Source organism: Miscanthus floridulus, chromosome 18 (genome assembly GCF_019320115.1).
Source record: "Miscanthus floridulus cultivar M001 chromosome 18, ASM1932011v1, whole genome shotgun sequence".
Taxonomy (NCBI): Eukaryota; Viridiplantae; Streptophyta; class Magnoliopsida; order Poales; family Poaceae; genus Miscanthus; species Miscanthus floridulus.
This window is the reverse complement of record NC_089597.1, coordinates 97,183,040-97,204,928: the sequence shown is the minus strand read 5'-3', so window position 1 is coordinate 97,204,928 and position 21,889 is coordinate 97,183,040. Positions and strand designations below refer to the sequence as shown.

Sequence of the window (21,889 nt, the reverse complement as noted above, 5' to 3'; positions counted from 1 at the left end):
GCTTCAAGCGAGAGAGTGAGGCAAGGTGAGGCAGAGAGAGTGAGCGTGCGTGGAGAGTGAACGGGGACGCGGCTCCCTTTGCTGTCCGCCCTGGCCTGACGCGTAGGCCCGACACCGATGAACACGGCATGTGGCTGGTCGGCCACGATGTCGCGCTGCCCCGGCCGGTTTTAGGCCAGCAACAGACAACTGACAGAGTAAGCTCATGTACATGTAACTCCCAAACAAGCTCGATTTAGTGAAAACTTCCCTAATACGAATTGTAGAGCTATCAGAGATCTACAACTTTGCTTAAATGAGTTTGGCCTAATTCGAGCTAGTTTACAAGTAAGAATGCTCCAAAGTGGTGCACATTGAAACCGAAATTAGATTGTGACTTGGCAAATTTTCGTAAGTCTAAAAACAACATTTCTTTGCTACTTGTGGGCCCTATTTGACCATGTTAGGCACTGAATTAGCTCATGGCCCTTAAACAAAGTTTGTTACCCATGTCAAGAACTACCACTTTTATTAAGGGTGCACTTCTATGCAAACACTCTATGCTATAGTTCAACCTTAGTCAATGTAGGATCATGAAAAATGGCATCTTGAGTAAACTAGGACTTAGAAGCAAAATTGGTTCATGTCATGAATACAAACATTGTTCCATTTACCATCCTAGATATGTCTAAGGTATTTTTGTGACCCTACAACCATCTCTTACATTGGTCACACATGGTCACAAGCATATGCATGTATATAAGCAACATCACATGTGATAAAGATAGAGTGAATGAGATGAAACTTCATATGCTCATGCTCATGAATGCTTGGATGATGCTTGTGCTCATGAAATGAAAGTGCCAATTGTATACTTAACACCAGGGTGTTACAGCCTTGCCTACCCCTCGAGCCGTCTAGGCGGTCGTCGCGCTGGTGCTCGGGGTCATCTTGGCGACGTTCATGATCATCATGGCGGCGGTCGTGATCATTGTGGCGGCAGTCATGATCATCATAGCGCCTCTCATCACGGCTGTCGTCGTTGCGGCATTGGTGGCGATTAGGACAGGTAGCCCATTCAGCTTCCTCGGCGTCGGTGTAGCCGTTAGCTATTTGTATCAGTTCGCCGATGGTCGTGGGCCTCTTGCGATATAGCTTTCCACGAAGATGTTCGTGATGGAGCCCTTTGGTGAATGCAGCGATGGCCTTGGTGTCACTAATATTAGGGATGGAGTTCCTTGTCTCCGAGAAGCACCTGACGAAGTTGCGCATGGACTCCCTAGAGGTTTGGTGAAGCTTCTCCATGTCATACTTGGTGTCGGGCTACTCGCATGTAACCATGTAGTTCTCGGTGAAGACCTTTTTGAGGTCATCCCAAGATCGAATGGAGTTCTCCCACAGGCTGAGAAGCCAGTTGTTCGCAGACTAGTTGAGCATGATAGGCAGGTAGTTTGCCATGACGTCTTCACTTCTGCCTACGGCTCTCACGGCGATCTCATAGAGAGTTAGCCACTGGGTGGGGTTTGCCTTGCCATCGTAGGTGTTCACCCCGATGATCTTGAAACCCATAGGCCATCGAACAGCTCGAAGCCTCGTTGTGAAGGGTCAGAGTCCAAAGCTAGCGATGGGGGCGACAGGTGGTGCTCGAGGTGAAGCAGATGCTCCATGCTCTTCATTGAACTGCCGCTGGTGTTAAATCTCTGCCTCATATCGCGTGGACCTGTTGTTCTCGATGTGACCTCGTATATCGAGATTGGCGTTGATGCACTCACGGGTGTCGTACGAGGGCTGATTCACTTCCTCATTGGCATCGCAGTTGCCGCCCTGGCCTCCTTGGGGCATGGAGGGCGCCTGTTTTGGCGTGAATGCCCTTTGTAGTTGCCCCTGGATCCTCTATAGAGGTAGGGGCCGCCGCCTTGGGGTCAGGGGTGCTCGGTGCCTTGATGTTGACTTCCACCGTCGCAGTGGGAGCGGTGCCTATGAGCCAACACAGTCGAATAAGATGGTTTAGGGTTCCAAAACTCGTTGACCTGGACTTGAGCTACTATGATATGCTCTCGGACCTTCTTGACCTCTAGAGTTTGAAGAAGTTTCTCAAGCTCATTGAAAGCAACGGCAAGATTGGCGCTTAGGGTCTGGTGGACTTGCTGGTCGCCCACCATGTTGAACTCCTCCTCCAGATTATGCCCCCAACGCGGTGGCCCGTGTGCATCTTCGTTGCCCCCGTGGGCCGCCTCTGCATCTCGGCGATGTTGGTGATCGGCGTTCTTTGCTAGGCGAGCGTTGCGCTCGTCGGCGGTTTCACCGTCCTTGGTGGCGCTATCGTGGCTGATGTGGAAAATCATGCCCCTAAACCCCAGAGGGAAAGTAGGGCAGCTTGATGCAGTCTTGGTTGAGCCCTCAGAGTAATCACCGGGGCTTTCCTCTAGGACATCGTGGAGGGAGTCGTCTGGAAGCTGGTAAATATTCACCATGTTGACCATGGGCGCGGGCTAATCGGACTTAGTCGGATCAATCATGTAGAGGTCGGTGGCGCGGTCGCACTCGATGTGGTCAACGAAGAGGTGGTGGATGGCTTTTGGTACGCAAATCCTGCACCCTCTAGCCCGAAGGGATAGGGCTTCGGTGGGTTCTCCATCAAGGCCCCGTAATCATCCAAGCGTAGGCCGGTAGCAGGAAGTGGTCGGCGCCGCACCGTGCGCCCCTCTGGAATGGCCGTGATCACCAGATCGGAATCTGGCTACCTCGAACGATGTAGCCGAGCAGGTCGCTCAGTTATAGTGACTTGGTGATCTTGGAGTGCAGGAAATTCATCGCTCACGGTAGACCGATCTAAGATCGACTCCGTGAGAGACAAGCATTCGGCTAAGCCATTGGTGACTCGATCGATAGATGTGATCAGATCATCGTTGTCGATGGATTTCCTAACCCAGCGGCGGGGCCCCGGGATCAGAGATGTTGTAGATGTTGGTGCGATCGGCGCAGGGTGATCCTGCACCGCCTCCACGATCTCCCCGTTACCGTCAGGCCAATGACCCAAGTCATGGATCCAACCGTGAAGATCTAGCCCGGCTCAGAAAAAGCCATGGAGCTTGAAAAGCGGACCATCTGGCTTGCCATGTATTCAGCACGCACACCCCCTACCTGGTGCGCCACTGTCGACGAAATGTGTCCGACAGTCTACCGAGGGGTATGCCCACGGTAGTAGATGAATCAGTGGAGGTGCGCGTGAGGGAACCGAATAGTGACACAGAATGCAAGAGACATCGATTAGGCAGGTTTAGGCCATCAGCTTGACGTAATACCCTACATCATGTGTCTTTGTGGATTGTATTATGAGAGATCAGATGAAAACAAGGGGGTCCCTACCCGCCTTATATAGCTCGGGGGATAGGGTTATAGGTTGGTTGTTTCTATCCTGATCGGGTTTACAAGATAAGAATTACAGAGCTTGCTAAATCTAGCATATCTGAACATATTTTCCTTGATCACCAAGGATCTTCACATAGCATTGCGAGGCATGCTGACCTATGCCGTGCTCTCCGCGGCGTAGTCTTGTGGGCTAGGCCTCCCCTGGCGGTTCGGCCCATGTACAGCCCTATGGCTATCGGGGGTTATACCCCCACACCGGGGTATTATAGAAAGGCTCTTTGTTCTTGAGCTTTTTGTCATCCTAGATTTGTGTTAGTTTAGGAGAGGTTTGGAATCGAATGTCTTGAGGTAATCCAGGTATCGATCTTGTGCAAGTTTGTTTCCCTCTCTTTAAAATGGAATTTGTCTTTCTTGGAGCTCTTTGTTCTTGAGGTATTTTTTATCTAATGTTTGGATTAAGTCATTGGCATGACTTTAGAATGGTTCTGGATCTTTGGAACTTGGTCATATCAAAACTTGAAGCCTAGCTCTTATCTCCAAAATTCCTCCCCCAAAAAAGCCCTATTTTATTGCCTGTTTTTGTGGATTGCATGATTGTTTTGGGCTGAGGTTGTTAGGGTGTTCTTGATTGAATTCTTGGTGATATGTGGTTTTGGTAACATATCTAGTCTTGTCCTTCCATAGATTTCCCACAGGCTTTTGATGTTTCTTTACAAAACCCAATTTTAAGAGAGGAATTTCAAAATCCATGATCAAAGATTGGACCTTTTTGGAAAGATTGCTTTGTAATACCTTCATCTTCTACTCTCGTCTGATCATTTTTTAGATCATTCTCATATTAACACCTGTTTGGATCCTGGAATGACTCCATCCGAAATTAGGGCCTGTTTGGTAGAGCTCCACCAAGGGAAAAAGTGAATATGGATCTGTAATTCACCTAGATCCATCGTGGAGCAGCTTCACCGTGGATCTGGGATTCACCAAAGTGTTTGGTACAGCTCCACCAACATCTCTATCTCACTTCCACCTTGACCCCACGCGTCAGGGAGCATAATGCAAAAATACATACTTCATCTTCTTCCACTCGACATTTCACACGCAGGAAGTACGTGAGCTCGTGGCCACGGCTTGGGCACGGCCTCGGTGGGCGTGGCCTCGTCGGGCGTGGCCCCAGAGCTCGCTGCCATGGCCATGGCGAGCGCTCGGCCCAGGAACTCACGGCCAAGCCATGGAGGGCACGTGGCCCGACTGGCGCGGCGCAGGGAGTGCGGGGAGCACGGGCCAGCAGGGCCGGCGGCGTAGGGCGCGCGTTCGCAGGCGGCTCACGCGCGGCGGTCAGAGATGGGCGCGTAGGCGAGTCGCGACGGAGAAGAACGGGGAAAAGAAAGAACGAACCGTTTTTCCCACTAATCAATGGCATGGTGCGTAATTTTTTCCAACTCCACAAAATTTAGATTTGGTGGAGCACCCCTGAGGTGCTCCACCAATTTGGTGAATCTGAGACCAGATCCACCCTTTTGGTGGATCAAATCCACGGTGAAGTTGGTGGAGCTAGAACCGTTTGGCAAAAAAAAAGTGGATCTGAGTCTAGTTTTGGTGAATCCGTAGCTGACGAATCTCTACCAAATAGGCCTTATCCGATCCAAAAATTGAACCTCATTATTCTGTTTGGTTTGTATCAGCAGTTCCCTCCGTCCGTCACCATGTAGTGCTCCTGCATGTAGATTCTTCGGAGTGAGTTCATTCCGCAGAAAATGGTAGACCGACCCATTCTGTTTGAGCTGATGTTGCATGAACCAAGCCGGCAAACCAAACACACTGTAAATGTTGTCCCGTTTTTGTTGTTGGTGTTCCCTAATGCGGCATCTGAAGCAGCGCAAGTCGACCAATAATAGCAAGAACACCACCGAGACACAAGCTAACCATGCACCCGCAGTTTATCTCGCACACTCAACAAAAGCTAAAAGTAGTACATGCGGCTTGTCTCCCTCCTCGCATCACCGCTCCCTAATTTTACCACACCTCTGTCGTGAGGCCCCGGACGTTAATATATTCATCTCCGTTCCTCGGCGCTACGACCGAGAGAATGGCGCTCACCGTCCTACCTTCATATACCTAGCAGTCTCGATCTGCATAGAAAGATAAAGGTAGGAGGAGGCGCAGTGGGGTGGTGGGTAGTGTTGATTATTTGTGATGAGATATTGGAGTTATTATATATATTAGGTAAATAGATCGATATATAACCATGGAGGAGGGGTTCCGATGGAGCAGACCGGGCTCTTTCGTCCTGTACTTCGTGTTCTTCATGTCCGCGGCCGTGTCGTCGGAGGCCAACATCGGCGACTTCGACGACTACTGGCGGCAGCGCAAGCTCATGGCCGATGCCGCGGCGGAGACCACGTACAAGCATGACCCGCTCGAGGTCACCAACCAACTCAACCGCGCAGTCCACAGGCAATTCAGACCCAGCAGTCACATCGATCGTTCTTGAGTAGCATGCAATGCATGCCTGTGTTGAATAATGTGTGCGGTGGTGCATGCATTGCATGCAGATCCGTGGAGAAGGAGGACATGAGCACGAGGCGGGAGATGATGGGGCAGAAGAAGGGTAAGCTCAACGGGCCGTGCACGGCGACGAACCCGATCGACCGGTGCTGGCGGTGCCGGCAGGACTGGGCGACGGACCGGAAGCGGCTGGCGCGGTGCGCCAAGGGGTTCGGGCGCAACACCACAGGCGGGCTGGCCGGCAAGTTCTACGTGGTGACGGACGGCACCGACGACGACGTGGTGAACCCGCGGCCCGGCACGCTCCGTTGGGCCGTCATCCAGATCGAGCCGCTGTGGATCACCTTCGCCAAGACGATGATCATCACGCTCAAGGAGGAGCTCATCATCCGCGGCGACAAGACCATCGACGGCCGCGGCGCGCAGGTGCGCATCGCCAACGGCGCGCAGTTGACGGTGCAGTTCTCCAACAACGTCATCATCCACAACATCCACATCAACGACGTCATGTCCTCCAACAAGAACGGCGGCAACATCAGGGACTCGCCGGACCACTTCGGCTGGCGCACCGTCTCCGACGGCGACGGCATCACCGTCTTCGGGTCCACCAACGTGTGGCTGGACCACCTCTCCCTGTCCAACTGCCAGGACGGGCTCATCGACGTCATCGCCAAGTCCACGGGCGTCACCATCTCCAACTGCCACATGACCAACCACAACGACGTCATGCTCTTCAGCTCCAGCGACAAGCATCCCGAGGACCAGATCATGCAGATCACCGTCGCCTTCAACCACTTCGGCAGAGGCCTCGTGCAGAGAATGCCAAGGTGCCGTTGGGGATTCTTCCACGTGGTGAACAACGACTACACGCACTGGCTCATGTACGCCATCGGCGGCAGCAAGGCCCCGACCATCATCAGCCAGGGCAACCGCTACATCGCGCCGCCGAACCTTGCGGCGAAGCTGGTCACCAAGCACCATGACGCGCCGGAGTCGGAGTGGAAGAACTGGGTGTGGCACTCGGAGAACGACCTCTTCATGGAGGGCGCCAACTTCACCGTCAGCGGCGGCCAGATCAACAGGCAGTTCCACAAGAAGGACCTCATCAAGCCCAAGCCCGGGTCCTACGTCACCAGGCTCACGCGATACGCCGGCTCCCTCGCCTGCAGGCCCGGCAAGCCCTGCTAGAGCCACCGTACCAGCTGGGACGGCTCACAGACCAGAGGCGGTTCATTTCGAATCAAACAACTAGATTTATAAGCCTTAATCTCATCACGTAAATTGGTTCGCACATGTACGTACTTAGCACCGATCGTTAAGAAACCTGTGGGGTCGATTCGAATTAACGACCCTGTAGGTTGTTGTAACATACTAACATGCATTCGCCGGTCGCCATGTAAGAAACAGGGGAGTTGAAAGCGCGACAGACCAGAGAACGCGTCTGTGTGTGTACCGTGTTGAGGTCCTAGAGGAGAGGAAGAGTGCTCCTCAAAGAGAAGATGCACATATCCAAAGCCCCGGAATTAATTGCTCTGTTGTCGACTATGTCATTAGGTGTTTTCCATGTACAGTTGCTTTCTCTCTCTCTATAAGTTATATCCCTTGGAAAAAAAATAGGGGAAATTCAAAGTCATAGCACACTCTTTACTAATTTGCAATCAATATGTGTTTCTTGTATTGCCAAAAAAGAAAGAAAGAAGGTTCGTCCCACGAGCTGTTTCTCTCGGAACCTCTCCCAGGCTAGGCGAAAACAGGGCTTGCAACTTCCCGTGCTCCCGCCAGGCAGGAGCATTGATCCCTCCGCCTCCGGTGGCCTCCTGGCCTCGGATGGGGGGGGGGGTCTATGTCTCCTTGCCTGGTAGTGTAGATTATGTTTCTTTTGGGGTTTGTATCCCGGCGGCGTCTACTTGGTGGAGGCGACGCGGCTTATGTGGAATAAAATTCTCCTCATCCCGATCTACCTCGTGATCTTCTCCTCCGCAGATGACGATGGGCTTGTGAGGTGGAGGTCGACCGGATCTACAGCTTCAGTTTTCGGTGACTCCTGTGTAGGAGTGATGATGTTGGCGGTGCTACACGGGGAAGTTGTCAGGTTTGCGGTGGACAGGTATGATGGTCTGGCTCCCTCTTCTTCCGGTCTCCGCTGGGATAGCTAGATCTAGGCCCGGGTTTGCACGGGGTGTGTCCCGGCCGATGTTTGCTAGAGTTCTTCTTCCCATTCATGCGGGATACTACTACGGCTCTTCTCAAAGCCTCTGGGCGATGGTGCTCTCCTGGGCTTGCGGATGGGGTCGTCCGTCTGGGCTTTCTCCGGCAATGTGGTCGATGGCGGAAGTTGGCGAAAGGTGGCTACTCTGGTGGACACAAAGGCTCTCAAGGACTTCTTTTTATTTTTCTTTTTTGCTGAGGGCCTTTGTGTAGTTTGGATGGGGCAGCTTCCTCCCCAGTGTCCTTTGCGTTTGTGTTCGTGTCTATACGCTTATATGTACGTCCTTACTTGGTAATATATGCAGCGCATATTGTGATAAAAAAGAAGCTTTTCTTTGGGACGCATGATTCTGGAACGAATAGAGAAAGAATGTAGCAATAGAATATCCTGCACATCTTGAATCATACTGATTGAATAATCATATAGGAAACTATAAGATCAAATGTTCGGATGGAGCGTAGAAAAAAACACATGGTGGATTCCATGATAAAGAGTGACACAAAGAAAACTTTAGCATCTCCAAAAGCTCCTAAAAACAACTCTCTAATTCAGTTTTTAGCAAAAATACAAAAAATTAACCCTCTAGCAATTTCATATGTGTGTGCCTTCTGCGCTTGCTATTTGCCTAGGAGTTCTAATGAGTGCACGAATTTGGTTATTCTCACAAAGGTCGTAGCTGACTACTAGAGATGAGGTAGGCTAGGCAAGGTGGCCTAGTGCGGACCTCACCTAGGGGAGTCCCACGCATGCAGGAATGACAGGCTAGGAGCCCGAGTGGGACACGCTATCCTATGTATTGAGGATAGTCAATGCATGAGGGGTGAAGTACATAGACACACATGGATGAGCTATAGTGTAGGTCACGCTCTGCAATATAACTATGTTGTGAAGGGACCAGGTGTTGGTAATTACTCGTACTATGTTAGCATTATGCTACCAAGTGCCACCAAGGGCCGACATTGTTCTACCTAACAAGTATGGCAGGAACTGTCCTCATTGTCCCTCGGATTCAGTTGAGCCCCAAAATTCCATCAAAGTACATAAGATGACGCAAAAGAATTATAGCTACAGTAACTAATCAGATATATACTATAAAGCAATAGTACCACTGACTATAAGCAAACCGTCCATATGTAACCCATCCCTACTCTAGATAAGATAGGGTGGGGAGCCCTTGCATAGGGGGCACGAGCCTGACTACGACCATGACATCATCACATGATGCACAAAACTCCCACACTCATACTCGCATCCCATCCACCTACTCAACATCGAACTTAAGCCCTTAGTGCACAAGCAATACAAACATTCTTCTTTCACTGGATGTAGGGCACCTCGCCTGAACTAGTATAAACTATTGTGCCTCGTATGCTACCCATTTGATTCTCTACTCAGTGACACCAAAATCACTCACCAGTGGTACGAAACACCAAAATGACCTCTACCCATTTAGCGTGGGTTTCCCTCTTCCGTCATTTTTTTGTTTTGTGAAGCTAACTATTGGAGACAGGCTAATATATGGCTCCCTATTCATTTTATTCACCTAGCATAATTATTGGTTTACCAAGTAATTTTTAAGAAGCTTATGGAGATGCTTTAAGGTTTGACTTCTTGGTAGAATTCCTCCAAAATTATATGGAACAAGTCATTCCATAGGAATTTTGTAGGAGGAATTCAATACTTTGTTCTAAAGGGCTTCATAAGAAAGTTTCCTATAGGATTCCAATCCTCAGGAATTCTTCCATTCTCCTTTATTTCAAAGGGGACTACAGAAATCAATATTATGTAGTGTTATCGCGTTTACATGCCGTTTAAACACAACACAGTGACCAATCATGTTAGTTTAATTGGTCATTTATCCCATTCAATTGGTTGTGCAGCCCGTTTAAGTGGTTTATGGTCTCAATTATGGAAAGCATGTCTATAGTATAATGGGATAATCAAATTTATTATAGTTACCAAACATGAAGACTATTAGATAAAATGGTGTGCATATTAATAAGCTATTCAAAGAAGAATATTTGGTGAAGTACAACGATAAAAAGATGATATTCAAATTGAAGAAATGGATTTCAAATGTGGATATATTTTTATACAAAGCAGGGTTTAACTTGAGATTGACAAGATAAAGTGGATGTTTAAGCATGGTTTAAGGATCATGTGCTATATACATGAACATGTTTGGTTTTGGTGATTTAGATGACAAAAGAATCACTAGGACTAACCTATGTGTTAAGGTCTGTTCACATATTTTCTAAGGTCCTAGGGATGCAAGAAATCAAAAACAAAAGAAGACATTAAAGTTGAGACAAAGAGAGGGTTGAATTGGACTTGTCTCATGAAATTATAGTTGTCAAAGTATAGTGATATCAGTTTCAAGGTATAGAGCACTTCATAAGCTTTCCTACAAGTCCAAAATCATCAAAATTAATTTGGAGTCCGAAGTTAGAAGATATGTCCAAACTACCAAAGCATCAACAAGTTGCCAACTTAGTGGTGTTCATCAGATCGTCTCATGGGACTTTTATTGATCCGGTGCAGAATTTTTTTATAATATTCTAGAGAATTTCACAAGATCTCAAAACAAGTACAAGATCATCGAAAAAAGTCTTTGGATCTAGGGGATATTGCCAAATTACCAAGAAGTCTATGTGCTGAACACATGACAATCTAATGGATAATCAGGCACATTCTCTGATTGTCTGGTGCATTGTTTAGGAGGGGAAACTAGACGAATCCTAGACACATGGCAGTCGTAGAAGGAATCTTGAGAGGTAGTGTTGCGGTTCAAGGGTGAAGGGAGACTAGGCAGGCCGGCTTTGGCCTAAGAAATCTGGTTTTGAGCCTAGAAACTTTGTTTCTATAGATTTTGCACTAAAGCACATGGTTTATGTCATGGAAGGCTAGTTCTCTTCTGTTTTTTCACCCAGGTCTCTATTGAGAGATGTCATGGCACCTACTGAACTAGGGAGGTCACTTCCTCCCTATAGGTGGCGCCAAATGATAAAAGAGAGTAGGAATATTCCTTGGAATCATGGAGGAGGTTCTCCATTCTCCCAAGAAACCTTCCACCATAAATAGATACACTCACCCTCACTTGTGACACACTCACTACACACACTTGTATCATGGTTCCATACTACTCTAGTAATGTCCCTTCTGATGGTTTCTCCCATCTAATTGTAGTTTAGAAAAGAATAGGGAGCAGGGGCGAGGGCACGTTGTGCCTTGTGGGTGCAGATGCACCACCCTTCAAAAACTCACCTTATAGCACCTAAGATTTGGCCTTATATGCACCACCTATAGCCCAATAAGCTGCACAACCCACACAGCCTAGCCATCCAATCAAAGAAGCATAGGAAGGCCGATGAGGCCAAAGGCCAGCTAAGCTTTAGGCTGCCTAGTCACAGTCACACGGCCAGCCGGCTAGTCTGCCGATTAGCTTGGTCCTTGTAGTAGAACCTTTGCCAGGCCTTCCTAACCCCTGTCTCATCTCTCTCTGTGGTTAGTAGAACAACGTTCTGCATTAAGTAACCTTATGTAAACTTGATCCTTGATTCTTTAGATTATCCAAGAAAACCTTAGGAAACTCCTCTTTACCCACAAAAAACATTTGTTTCTTCTTCCATCTTTATCCTCGGATAAACTTGATCCTTAATCAGTAAACTTTGTTTCTCTATGGAAATCAATACCTTGAAATACTCATAGGTGAAAGCTACATTAGTATCCGTGACCTTGTAGATATTTCTGTGTATATTAACAATGCCAATACTATCTACCTAGGAAAGCAGCTTTCTAGTGGTTGGGTACACTATATAAGACATATGTTCCATTAATTGCCCTATGTAGTCCTACAAGAATTATCTTGGTTGAGTCATAGCCCTTATGATGTTAAAGCATATTGGTAAGGACTTATTAATTCTTGCAAACCTCGAAGTATGGATTCCACTTATGGACATGGAGTGGAGACCATTCAAAGGTTAGCCATCCTTCCCACCTCCCTAGATGCCATTGGAGCATAGGTAATCCAAGGTCGATCGAGGACGAACTGGCTCCTATGTAACATGAGCCAATGTAGTAGCAACAACAAGCGCAGTGCCTCAGACAATCTGGTGATGTCGATGCCTTTTAGGATCTAGGTCTAGAATAACCAAGGATGTGGAATTTATATGGGTACACAACTACACATCATAAAGAACTACAAAATACGACTACAAACCTAAAGATTTGCCACACAGAGCGATGTGCAGCAAAGTGGACCTAGCAGTACTACTTAGTAAACTCAAGAAATAACAAAGTATCGACCTTTCTGTGAAACCTCAATTATAATAGTGTAAAAGTTAGTTATTTTCCTATCTCAACCAATGGGCTAAATCATCAGCCAATGTCAAAGCTCAGAGATTAATCAATGTTATGTCACATCACATGTTAGAATAGTAGCACATAACCATAACAAGTTTGAACAAAAAACCTAGATGTATCCATAGTGAAGAACTATCTCACACATCATCGAAACAAGAGATTAGAGAGTTAAGCTATCCACAACATCACATGCATGGGAAAGGTGAAGGATTGGATGTAGAAGAAATGAAATTGCAATCAAACACCACCACAATAGCATCGAAGTTGAGAGGAGATCTCAACAACACTTCAATAGGGAACGAAGGAGAGGAGAGAGAGGGATGAGAGCAAGCTCCTTCCATTGGTCCTTGTTGGATCCCCTCACAAAGGATGCCCTCACAAGGGCAAGCTCCCAGCCAGGAAACTTCGTGGGTAGTCTGGGCCTTTCCCACGTGCAAGTGGGTGTCCCACGACCTCTCTCAAATCAGTCCCCACCGTCTTCACTATGGAGAGCTTTTGGCCAAAGGCCAAGGGCCTCTTGTTCCCATACAACGTTGGTGACCACACAACAAGCTCAGTTGGTGTGATCTCTCAAGATTACAAGCTCCGTGTGTAGAAGCTTGGTGCACACAGGCACTAATAGGAAGGAGGTATGCAAATCTCTGGCGGTGACAGGTTTACCAGGCAAGGCTACATTATGATGGCTTCGAGAACACCACACCCTCCAATGAGCTGCCTTTCATTCTCGTCGCGAGCGTGCGATTGACAGTGGGAGAAGAGGCGGTGGGATCTCTAGATCCACTTGCGGGGAAGATGAGGAGGACCGCGTGTTGAAACCCTAGCCAATAGCATTGCCTCCGAGCAGTGACGGATCTAGGATTTTGTTAAAGGGTATGCCATACCAAAATTTCACATGTATTTCGGTAAACTCTATTTACCAACTCGGTAAACAGTTATAAAAATTTGCTACTCAATTCGGCATATAAGCAAGAAAAAATATGATAAGTCTTCAATTTATAGATTAGTTCCTCTATTTTTTTATAAGGCGCACACGTATATCAAGAATCGAACTTTAATATCTTTGACCAATAACAAATTTGAATTATTATAATGTAAATTGGAAAAAATTTGTAATTAAATGTACTATTCAACTATCATAAGTTCATAAATATCAATAATATAATATAATATAAATTAATGGTTACAACATAATTTAGGAGACCGTGTCATACGAAACTACACTGTTGATGTAGGAGTGCAAAGTTGAAAAATTGCATGAAGTACAATACGAATATAACTCGCACTCACGTGATATTGATGTTGATCAATCTCGCTATAATATATACAAATATAACACCGCCGCAACTGTAGTCGGTACTCCACGAGTCCTTCCAACAGGGAGTATTCGTTTGTGGGCTGACCCTGCATGCGATGTGTCTCTTCTATCGAGTCGTAGGTGACCATGAGGCAGGCAGGTGAATCTACTCGTGTGCGAGCGACGGCCCGTTCCAAGCGCGAGGTGCACGGCATACCTGCAGATCCGCCACTGCCTCCGAGGGGAAATGAATCAAGGAGGTGGTAACTCTGTCAGTGGCATCACTTACAGAGTGGGTGTTGGCTCTTGCACGCTGAATGCAATGGCCGGGCCATGACCTGTAGTGTGGACGTAAGTGCACCCTTGCATAGTTAGACATATACCAGATTCACCTATAATAGCGGGATGCATGCTTGCATTTGGCCTTTTTTTTTTTAAGGAAAGGATGTTCATAACATAGCGGCACGCAGGGCTATCCATGGATCCCTTATACCACAGAAGATCCTCATCGCATACCCTGCATTCCTAGTCTCCTCTCGCATCCCAGATCGATCTGAACTCTGAAACCCCGACTTAACTCGTGACCTCCGCCTCTCCGTCCGGCCGGCCGGCGCGCGACCATGGCTCGTCCCCCACCCCAAACCCTACTTCTCCTCTTCCTCCTCCTCGGCTCGCTCGCCCCCGCTGTCACCGCGGTGGCGTTCTCGGGCCTCGACGCCTTCCTCGCGTCGGCAGCCGCGCGCGACCCGTCCGCCGGCAACGACACCTTCGCCGCCCTCCCGGCCTCCCTCCGGCGCGCGCTCTCCGCCCGGACCTCCCTCCTCCCTTCGTTCCTTCTCAACCTCTCTGCCACCGTCCCCGTCCACGTCCGCCTCGCCGGCTCCTCCTTCCCGGCCTCCTCCGGGCGGTCCCTCCCTTCTCTCGTCAACGCCGCCGTCTCCTCAGCCCACTTCCTCTCCAGCCGCCGCCCACACCGTCTCGCGGTCTCCCACACCCTCCACCTTGACGTCACCGGCCCCGTCGCGGCGTCCAAGCTCGCCTCTAGCGCTGGCGCCGCCGTCCGCGCGCATCTCGACAAGTCCCCCGCGCCGTTCCACAATAACGCGCTCTCCGGCGTTCCCTACTCGCTTGTCGACGATCTCGTCGCCGAGGACTACCGCGCGCTCGCCGGCTCCGGCCCAGCTGAGGCCGTCTACATCTACTTGCTCGACCTTGGCAAGCAGCCGCGCCAGTATGCCTACACCGCGGCCTCCTCCGGCACTGACGCCTCCTCGCCTGGGTACTCCCGCTGCCTCGGCCCCGTCTGGGCTGGTAAGGATCGGTACATTTGGATCGACCTCGGTGCTGGTCCGGTGAACTACGGTCCGGCGCTCTCTGGCGATGGCGTGCTCCCCCGTGGTGAGTTCCACCCTCTTGCCACCCTTCACGGCAGGCCCAAGTCGGAGAAAGCTCTCCTCGCTGATCTTGCCTCGCTGGTTCTCAGTGCTTACAAGTCTTTGCTAGTGCCTTCGCTCAGAATTCCAGTGCATTATGAGAACTCATTGCTTATTCGGTTCATTCACATCCATGGGGACCGGAAGGAAGAAGATGTGCTTGATTTCCGCGTGATTGAACAGTCAATTCGTGATGGGGATCTACCTTATGGTGGGCAGAGCTTGAAGTTTGATACGCATACGGTCAAGTACTCTGAATGCCCAATTTGCTCATTCGCAATTGCCCGGTCAACAAACTCGTTTACATCGAGGTTCCTGTTTGAGAACTACACATTGATAGTGAATGAATACTTGGACTCCAAGAGGTTGAGGCAGGTGCTGTCAGACTCGGCGGATGAGATACATCGTCTGGCTGGGGTCCACGAAAATTATGAACATGACAAGGTGGTGCCGGTTTTTGTTTTCGATTTGGATTATGATAAACTTTTGCCACTGGATAGGTACCACCAGGCAGTGGCATTTGGGGATATGGTGGTTGCTGTGAGGACGAGGAGCTCACAAACAGTAAGTGACTACACCTGTAATGGTCGACATGTGCTTACAATGACTAGAAATCTTGAGCGCCCAATCATCGGCTCAGTTCTGCAGAGCATGTGGGGGGTTTCACCCACGCATCTGTCATGGAGCCCTGAGCATAACGCCACGGTTGTTGATTACACTTGGAGCACTGGACATACACCATTTGGTCCTTTTTCAGAGACCAAATCACTGTCTTTTGTGCAGAAAGATGCAGCTCGTAGGAATGTTCTTCTCACAACCCTGAACTACACAATCACCAGCACAATAGATATTTTGGAGTCAATGGCGGCACATGGTGGGGAGAAAATACTTGTTAGAAAGAAAAGGCGTGTTAAATTCATTCAGAGGTGGAATCTGCTCACGTATAAACTGGAGAAGGTGGTCTCAGCCATGTCACGCTTGGACTATGACAAAGCAATGTACTTTTTGAGGTCTTCAGACCATGATCTGTATGAAATTCACTCATTGGTGTATCAGGCATCACAGGAGCTGGAGGCTTCACTGGTTTGCTTCAAAGATCCACCATTCCCATGGGTCTCTATTTCCATGTCTGGAGTGTTTGTTTTTGGTTTCTTTTATGTGTACTCCAAAAGAGACAAGTTGTTTAGGAGCAAAAGGAAACAGTTTTGAGTTTGGGCAGCATTTTAGTTCATGGATACTGTCTGAATGTTTGAGCCTGGTCATACCATAGTTAGACAGCTCTAAGGATGTTGCAACCCTGCATATTACATGGATCTGTATGTGTACACGGGCTGCATCTTGTTTCAACCAGGTGAATTTACATGTATGAGATATACTGGATTATTTTGAAGGAAGTAATACTTCCACTTGTGTTGTAAGTTCCATGTGCTTGATTTATCCTTGATACATACTGTTGACCTAGATATTTTAGAATTTATTTTGTACTGTGGGTTGTCCTATTTCCTTCGTTTTCTCTGAATGGATAACCTTGCAGATGTTGTGCTCATGTCTGGTTTTGGAATGCCTATTAATAGTAATGTACTAATGTTAGATGCTATAGAATGTCTTCTAAGGTCCTTTTGTCATTCTTTGTAATTGAAATATTTTAAATGACAGACCAATTTGCTAATCATATGTTGTTTTAAACTACACAAGAGGATTATGTCTAAGACAAATGTTATAGCTAGCACCTTCATAAGATTTGTGATATGGAAGCAGTGAATCGAAGTGATTTTTCTAGTTAAAAGCCTTCATATGATGACATGCATTTAATTTCAGTCCAGTTCTGTTTTACTTGTTTGCTAGCCCTCCACTCTGTTGCTACTGTATTGGCATATTAACCTCTGAGCTCATCCCATCCATGAGAATTTCTGCTGATCTGTTGTATATATGCCTTAACTAGCATATTGAGCATGGTTTACTACCATTTGTTTTAATTTCATATACTCCCTCCGTTCAAAATTATAAGATGTTTTGGCTTTTCTAGATGCATTGCTTTTACTATGTATGTAGACATCATACATCTAAATACATAGCAAAAGCTATGTATATCTAGAAAAGCCAAGACGTCTTATAATTTGAAATGAGGGAGTACATGTCTATCAACATTGTAGGCTATTTATATATTGATTCTGACAGAAATTGGAAAAGGGGAGTCTTGTAATACTGAAAAAATGCAGGTTCAACGAAAAAAGAAACATAGAACTTTACAAAACTGCGCCATTTCACTAACCGGAGTCTAATAGTCTTGGTGTCTATGCATTTGAGATCTAAGGTTTAGAATGCTTGGAGTCAATTTTAGAATAGAGGAGGATTGAAACTTAACCTTCAGTGTCCAGTGGAAGTGACTGCGATGTGCTATAGCTAGCTGAGACCATTGCCACTCCGGTTTCACGAACTAGCTTCCTTCCCTTTTGGAGTACTTCACGACTATGTCTACCATTTTCCGAATAGCAGCTTGCAGTATTTCCGTGTATTCATTGTTCCTATTTGGGTTGTTCTTGTAGTGAAACTTTATTGTTCTGTAGTATATTTTGCATTGTTTTAGTAGTGAAAATATATTCTTCCATATGAAAATTTATCATTCCATGGTATATTTTGGATTGTTCTAGCAGTGAGCTTATTGTTCAGTATTATATTTGGTTGTTCCAATGGTGAGATTTATTGTTCCATATTTGATTGTTCTAGCTATGGAAAATTATTGTCTCGTTGTATATTTTGAATGCTCCAGTTGCCGAAGTTTTTTTTTTTAACTCAGTAGCCGAAGTTTTGGGTTCCCTCGTATTATTGGCACAAATCCCATATGCTTTTGAAACATTTTCCATTTATAAACTAGATCTTGTTTCTCGTGAAGCTGGGAGCAGTAATATTTTTACATCGAGCAACTTGTGCATATGGGCTGGCGGTTGGGTTTGCGTGGCCAGATTGATAAAAGGAAAAAGTCCATTTGACCCATGGACTATTGTCCTAGTCTGATTATTTTCTCATCGCAAAACGTCTGATTTCCCTCCAAAGGCAAAATCAGGTATTGTACACCCGAATGCAGCACAAGATCCCCCTGTTTGGATCCCAATAGATAGTAGTTATTTGCTAATAATTATATCTTTTGGATCCAAACATGTGTAGATAAATAGACTAGCTAATTGTTAGTTGAATCTTTAGATAACAACTATCCCACTAGTTAGAACAAATCAGATAATAAGGTATTAGCCAGCTAACTATTATCGGATAATGAATTCAAACAGGGCATAAATCAGATATCGGACACCCTAAATTATGCAATGCCATTTGACCCATCAACTATTGTCCTTGTCTGATTTTTTTCTCCAATTGCAAAATGTCTTATTTTCGTCCTTTCACAAAATCAGGTGTCGTACACCAGAAATTGTGCAACACTAGATTTTCCTCCAACCAAAAAAATGAGATACCGTACACCCTAAATTGTGCAATACTAGGCAGATCGCCTCCCTCATTCTCGTTGGTTTTCTTGTCGCGCGGACGTGCCTATTGGCTAATATTTGCTAATACGTTGCTCTTGGCTTTTGTAGATCTGCTAGGTGAACGGCTGCCCGAAAACGAACCATTTCCACCACTCCCTGATCCAATACCTCGCCGGTAATGGTTGGAATTCAGTAGTTTTCATGCTGCCATGAAAATAAAATAAGTTCAAATACATCGATTCTAGAACTTTGGTTTCTGAGTCCAATTTTCAATGGAGTTAGGTTCTCAGTAATTAGTAAATAATAATGCTGATATGTGAAGGGTGTATCGGTGTTCAACGACAATTGTTGTGGACGAAGGTAGTGGAGAAAAGATCTTTTGTATTTATCTTCATTGAGTACATTTAAAATTCCCTGGGATAGAAGAAGAAACACAAAGTATCTGATATGTTTGCTCTTTTCCTGTATTATTACAACTTGCCTACATTAGTTCCCCCGATCCAACCAACCAGCCCCAACCAGTGCCTAGGTCAATCGTGAATTGGTTGGGAAGTTCTGTTGAACTGATACAATAACATTGTTGCATTTGACCACTTTTTTAACAAAAATGTGACTTTGGAGACCAAGATATGTTAAGTAACAGGTGAATTCCATTAACAAAACATATTGAGCAATAGGACAATTTCCAAAAGATTAATAAAACCTTTGAGAACATGGAAAATTATTGTTTCCCAGGTTGCATTACCATAACAAAGATAGATGTAAATGAAAGTTGGCAGTTAACCATTTGATGCACCATAATCTATCAGCTTCCATTGCTATTGTTACTCTTCTCTTACATGTTACTGAAAATATAAGGTTTCCTTTTCTACCATCAATTCAAACTTGCTATCCATTATGTACCATTTCCATTACATGTGGGAGCAAGGATTACCGTTGGAACCTTAATCTTTTCATAGTCTATGCCTTCTGTTAACTTGTTACAAGGGTCGCACACAATCTGACCAACACCCAAACCCAAACTAACATAAACACCCAATAAGAATCAATTCCTGTTTGCGCCAAAAGAAAAGCAATCAAGAGTGAGAGATAGCAGAGCGAAGGAGGCATCTCTAGACATGGTAAGCAATGTGTGGATGCAGCAGGATAAGCCAGTCTAGAGTGAAAGAAGAATTGGTGATTTCAACCACAATATATAGTGGCCACATTTGTGTGTTGATATAGGGCACCAAAACACACTAGGTTTACAAGGTCGCACACTTACATTTGCTGGACAAGGTTAGGCAATCTTACCTGGCTAGCTTGTGTTGCTTGGTTCCATTATCAACACAAAGTAGCCAGGTAAGATTGTTCCATTATCAACACAAGGTAGCCAGGTAAGATTGTTCCATTATCAACACAAGGTAGCCAGGTAAGGTTGTTCCATTATCAACACAAGGTAGTCAAGTAAGATTGCCTAACCTTGCCCATCAAATGTAGGCAAGGATAGGAGCATATGCTTGGTTTTTAGGTTGTTGAAATAGCTACCTAGCTTCTCTCGCAATTAAAATAGTACAACACAATGCATGTCCTGATTAAAATAGTAGAACAAGACATACCTTGTTAACTTCAAAAGTGATACCAGGTTTGGGTTGAAGTTCAATATTGCAAACCTCCTACTATACTCCTATACCTTGTTGGATTCTTTGGTCCAAGAGCAACCCCGCTAGAAATCGAAAGTGGCGCCCAAAATCTCAGATTAATCTGAATTATTTGAGTTTTGGAGCACTCTGCTGAACTTGCTTCTCTAAGTTTTCTTGTGCTTCATAGACCACTGGCGATTGTCTGGCATTTGCTTTTCTTGGCATGTACAGACTATCCGACACTCTTTCTTCTTGTCTCTTTTCTACCGACCAGATAGTCCGGTGTTGAAAGTTTTTTCATGAGGAACGTCCGGTGAAGTTGTTTCATCTCTACTATTGCGTTGATTCAATTGTCCGGTGCATTTCTCGTGGACTATCTGGTGTTCTATTTTTTCCAGTGTGCATTCTCTGTCATGTTGAGCCTTTCTTCCCTTACCTCTGTTTCTCATTGTCTTGAGTTATTTCTATATAGTTTTAGGTGTTTTTTTGTTCAATTTGAGATATAACCAAGTTCTGCGAAGAATTTTGGTTTGCACTCATTCACCCCCTCCCCTCCCCTCCTCGCCATTTTGGTTCTTTAGGTTAATTATGTTTATTTAGTGTTGTAGTTTTACCTAGTTGTGTGAGTTTTGGTTATAGTTACCAGGACCAAACCGGACTAGCGGTCCAATCCGTAAAAGACTAAATCAGAGACCACAACCGTTTGGTTTGCTTTAAAGACCGTCCATATAATTGGATCGGTAAAAACCAGCTGAACCGGCCAGATCAGAGCTAGTGGCACGTCTGCTCTGCCCCCCTGCTGCCGCCTGCCCCACCACGCTGCAATTTGAGCTTGGAAGTGTACTGCAAGCGGGTCCGCCTCGCGCTTCGACCGGAGCATTCATCCTTGGACGTGTGCTACATGTTGCAGCCTGATCTGCCACACTACTGGTGTTGACTTTTGGCTACGCTAAGGTTAGTGTTGTCTTTTAAATTTTTTATTTTCATAACTTTTTCATATAAGCTCTAAGTTAAGCAAATAATATATTACTTTGTATTATCTCGATGAGCTCTTCGTAATAGTAGGCTCTATTTTACCATTTATTAATTGTTTTGCAACGAGGAATATTTGAATTACTATTGAAGTCCTTTTTGCACTAATTCTTAGGTGTTCCATATATATATTATGTTTTCATGTGCGTTTTAGGCATATCCAGTAAAACAACTCTAGAGTACCAAGACTTATGGAACTTGTTAAATTAAAACCAATCTTCCTATCATGGGTTATGAAATATTGTCGTCATATTATATTTTGGCGACCGGATTATTTAAGTTAAGGACCACCAACATGCTGATTTTGGAGTACCTATTGTGGACTTGAGGCTTGATTAGTTGAAAGTTGGTCATATAATTATTTTCTTTATCAGCTTATTTGAATATGTGATCAGATATATGTTGCTAATTATTTGTTTTATATCATTATATTGCTCTGGTTTGAAGTATTTGTAGGCGGTTCAGTTCATCCAGTCTAAAACTATCAAACTGGCGGTTCAACCGGTTCTTAATGGTTAGACCAATTGTCGGGTTCATAAACCCGGGGGCCCTCGGGGACCGGCTTCCACGCCCAGGCTCGGCCTAGGAAAACAACATATAGT

General features: G+C 46.0%; 2 protein-coding genes across 2 annotated transcripts; both read left to right on the top strand.

Annotated features, from left to right (window-relative positions):
- The first annotated feature begins 5,475 nt into the window (after positions 1-5,475).
- LOC136521305 (pectate lyase-like) lies at positions 5,476-7,489 on the top strand. Its single transcript, XM_066515017.1, has 2 exons — positions 5,476-5,805; positions 5,904-7,489. The coding sequence occupies exons 1-2, from the start codon at positions 5,597-5,599 to the stop codon at positions 7,042-7,044; spliced, it is 1,350 nt and encodes a 449-aa protein (XP_066371114.1). The 5' UTR covers positions 5,476-5,596; the 3' UTR covers positions 7,045-7,489.
- Positions 7,490-14,238: 6,749 nt separating this feature from the next.
- On the top strand, positions 14,239-16,560 carry LOC136520677 (uncharacterized). Its single transcript, XM_066514292.1, has one exon. It carries the CDS (start codon positions 14,342-14,344, stop codon positions 16,361-16,363), a length of 2,022 nt encoding a protein of 673 aa, XP_066370389.1. The 5' UTR covers positions 14,239-14,341; the 3' UTR covers positions 16,364-16,560.
- The last annotated feature ends 5,329 nt before the right edge of the window (positions 16,561-21,889 follow it).

Excerpts from the sequence above, each read along its gene's own strand:
- LOC136520677 (XM_066514292.1), top strand. The coding sequence starts at position 14,342 with ATGGCTCGTCCCCCACCCCAAACCCTACTTCTCCTCTTCCTCCTCCTC.
- LOC136521305 (XM_066515017.1), top strand. The coding sequence starts at position 5,597 with ATGGAGGAGGGGTTCCGATGGAGCAGACCGGGCTCTTTCGTCCTGTAC. Across the intron at positions 5,806-5,903 it reads CTCAACCGCGCAGTCCACAG|ATCCGTGGAGAAGGAGGACA; the intron begins GCAATTCAGACC and ends CATTGCATGCAG.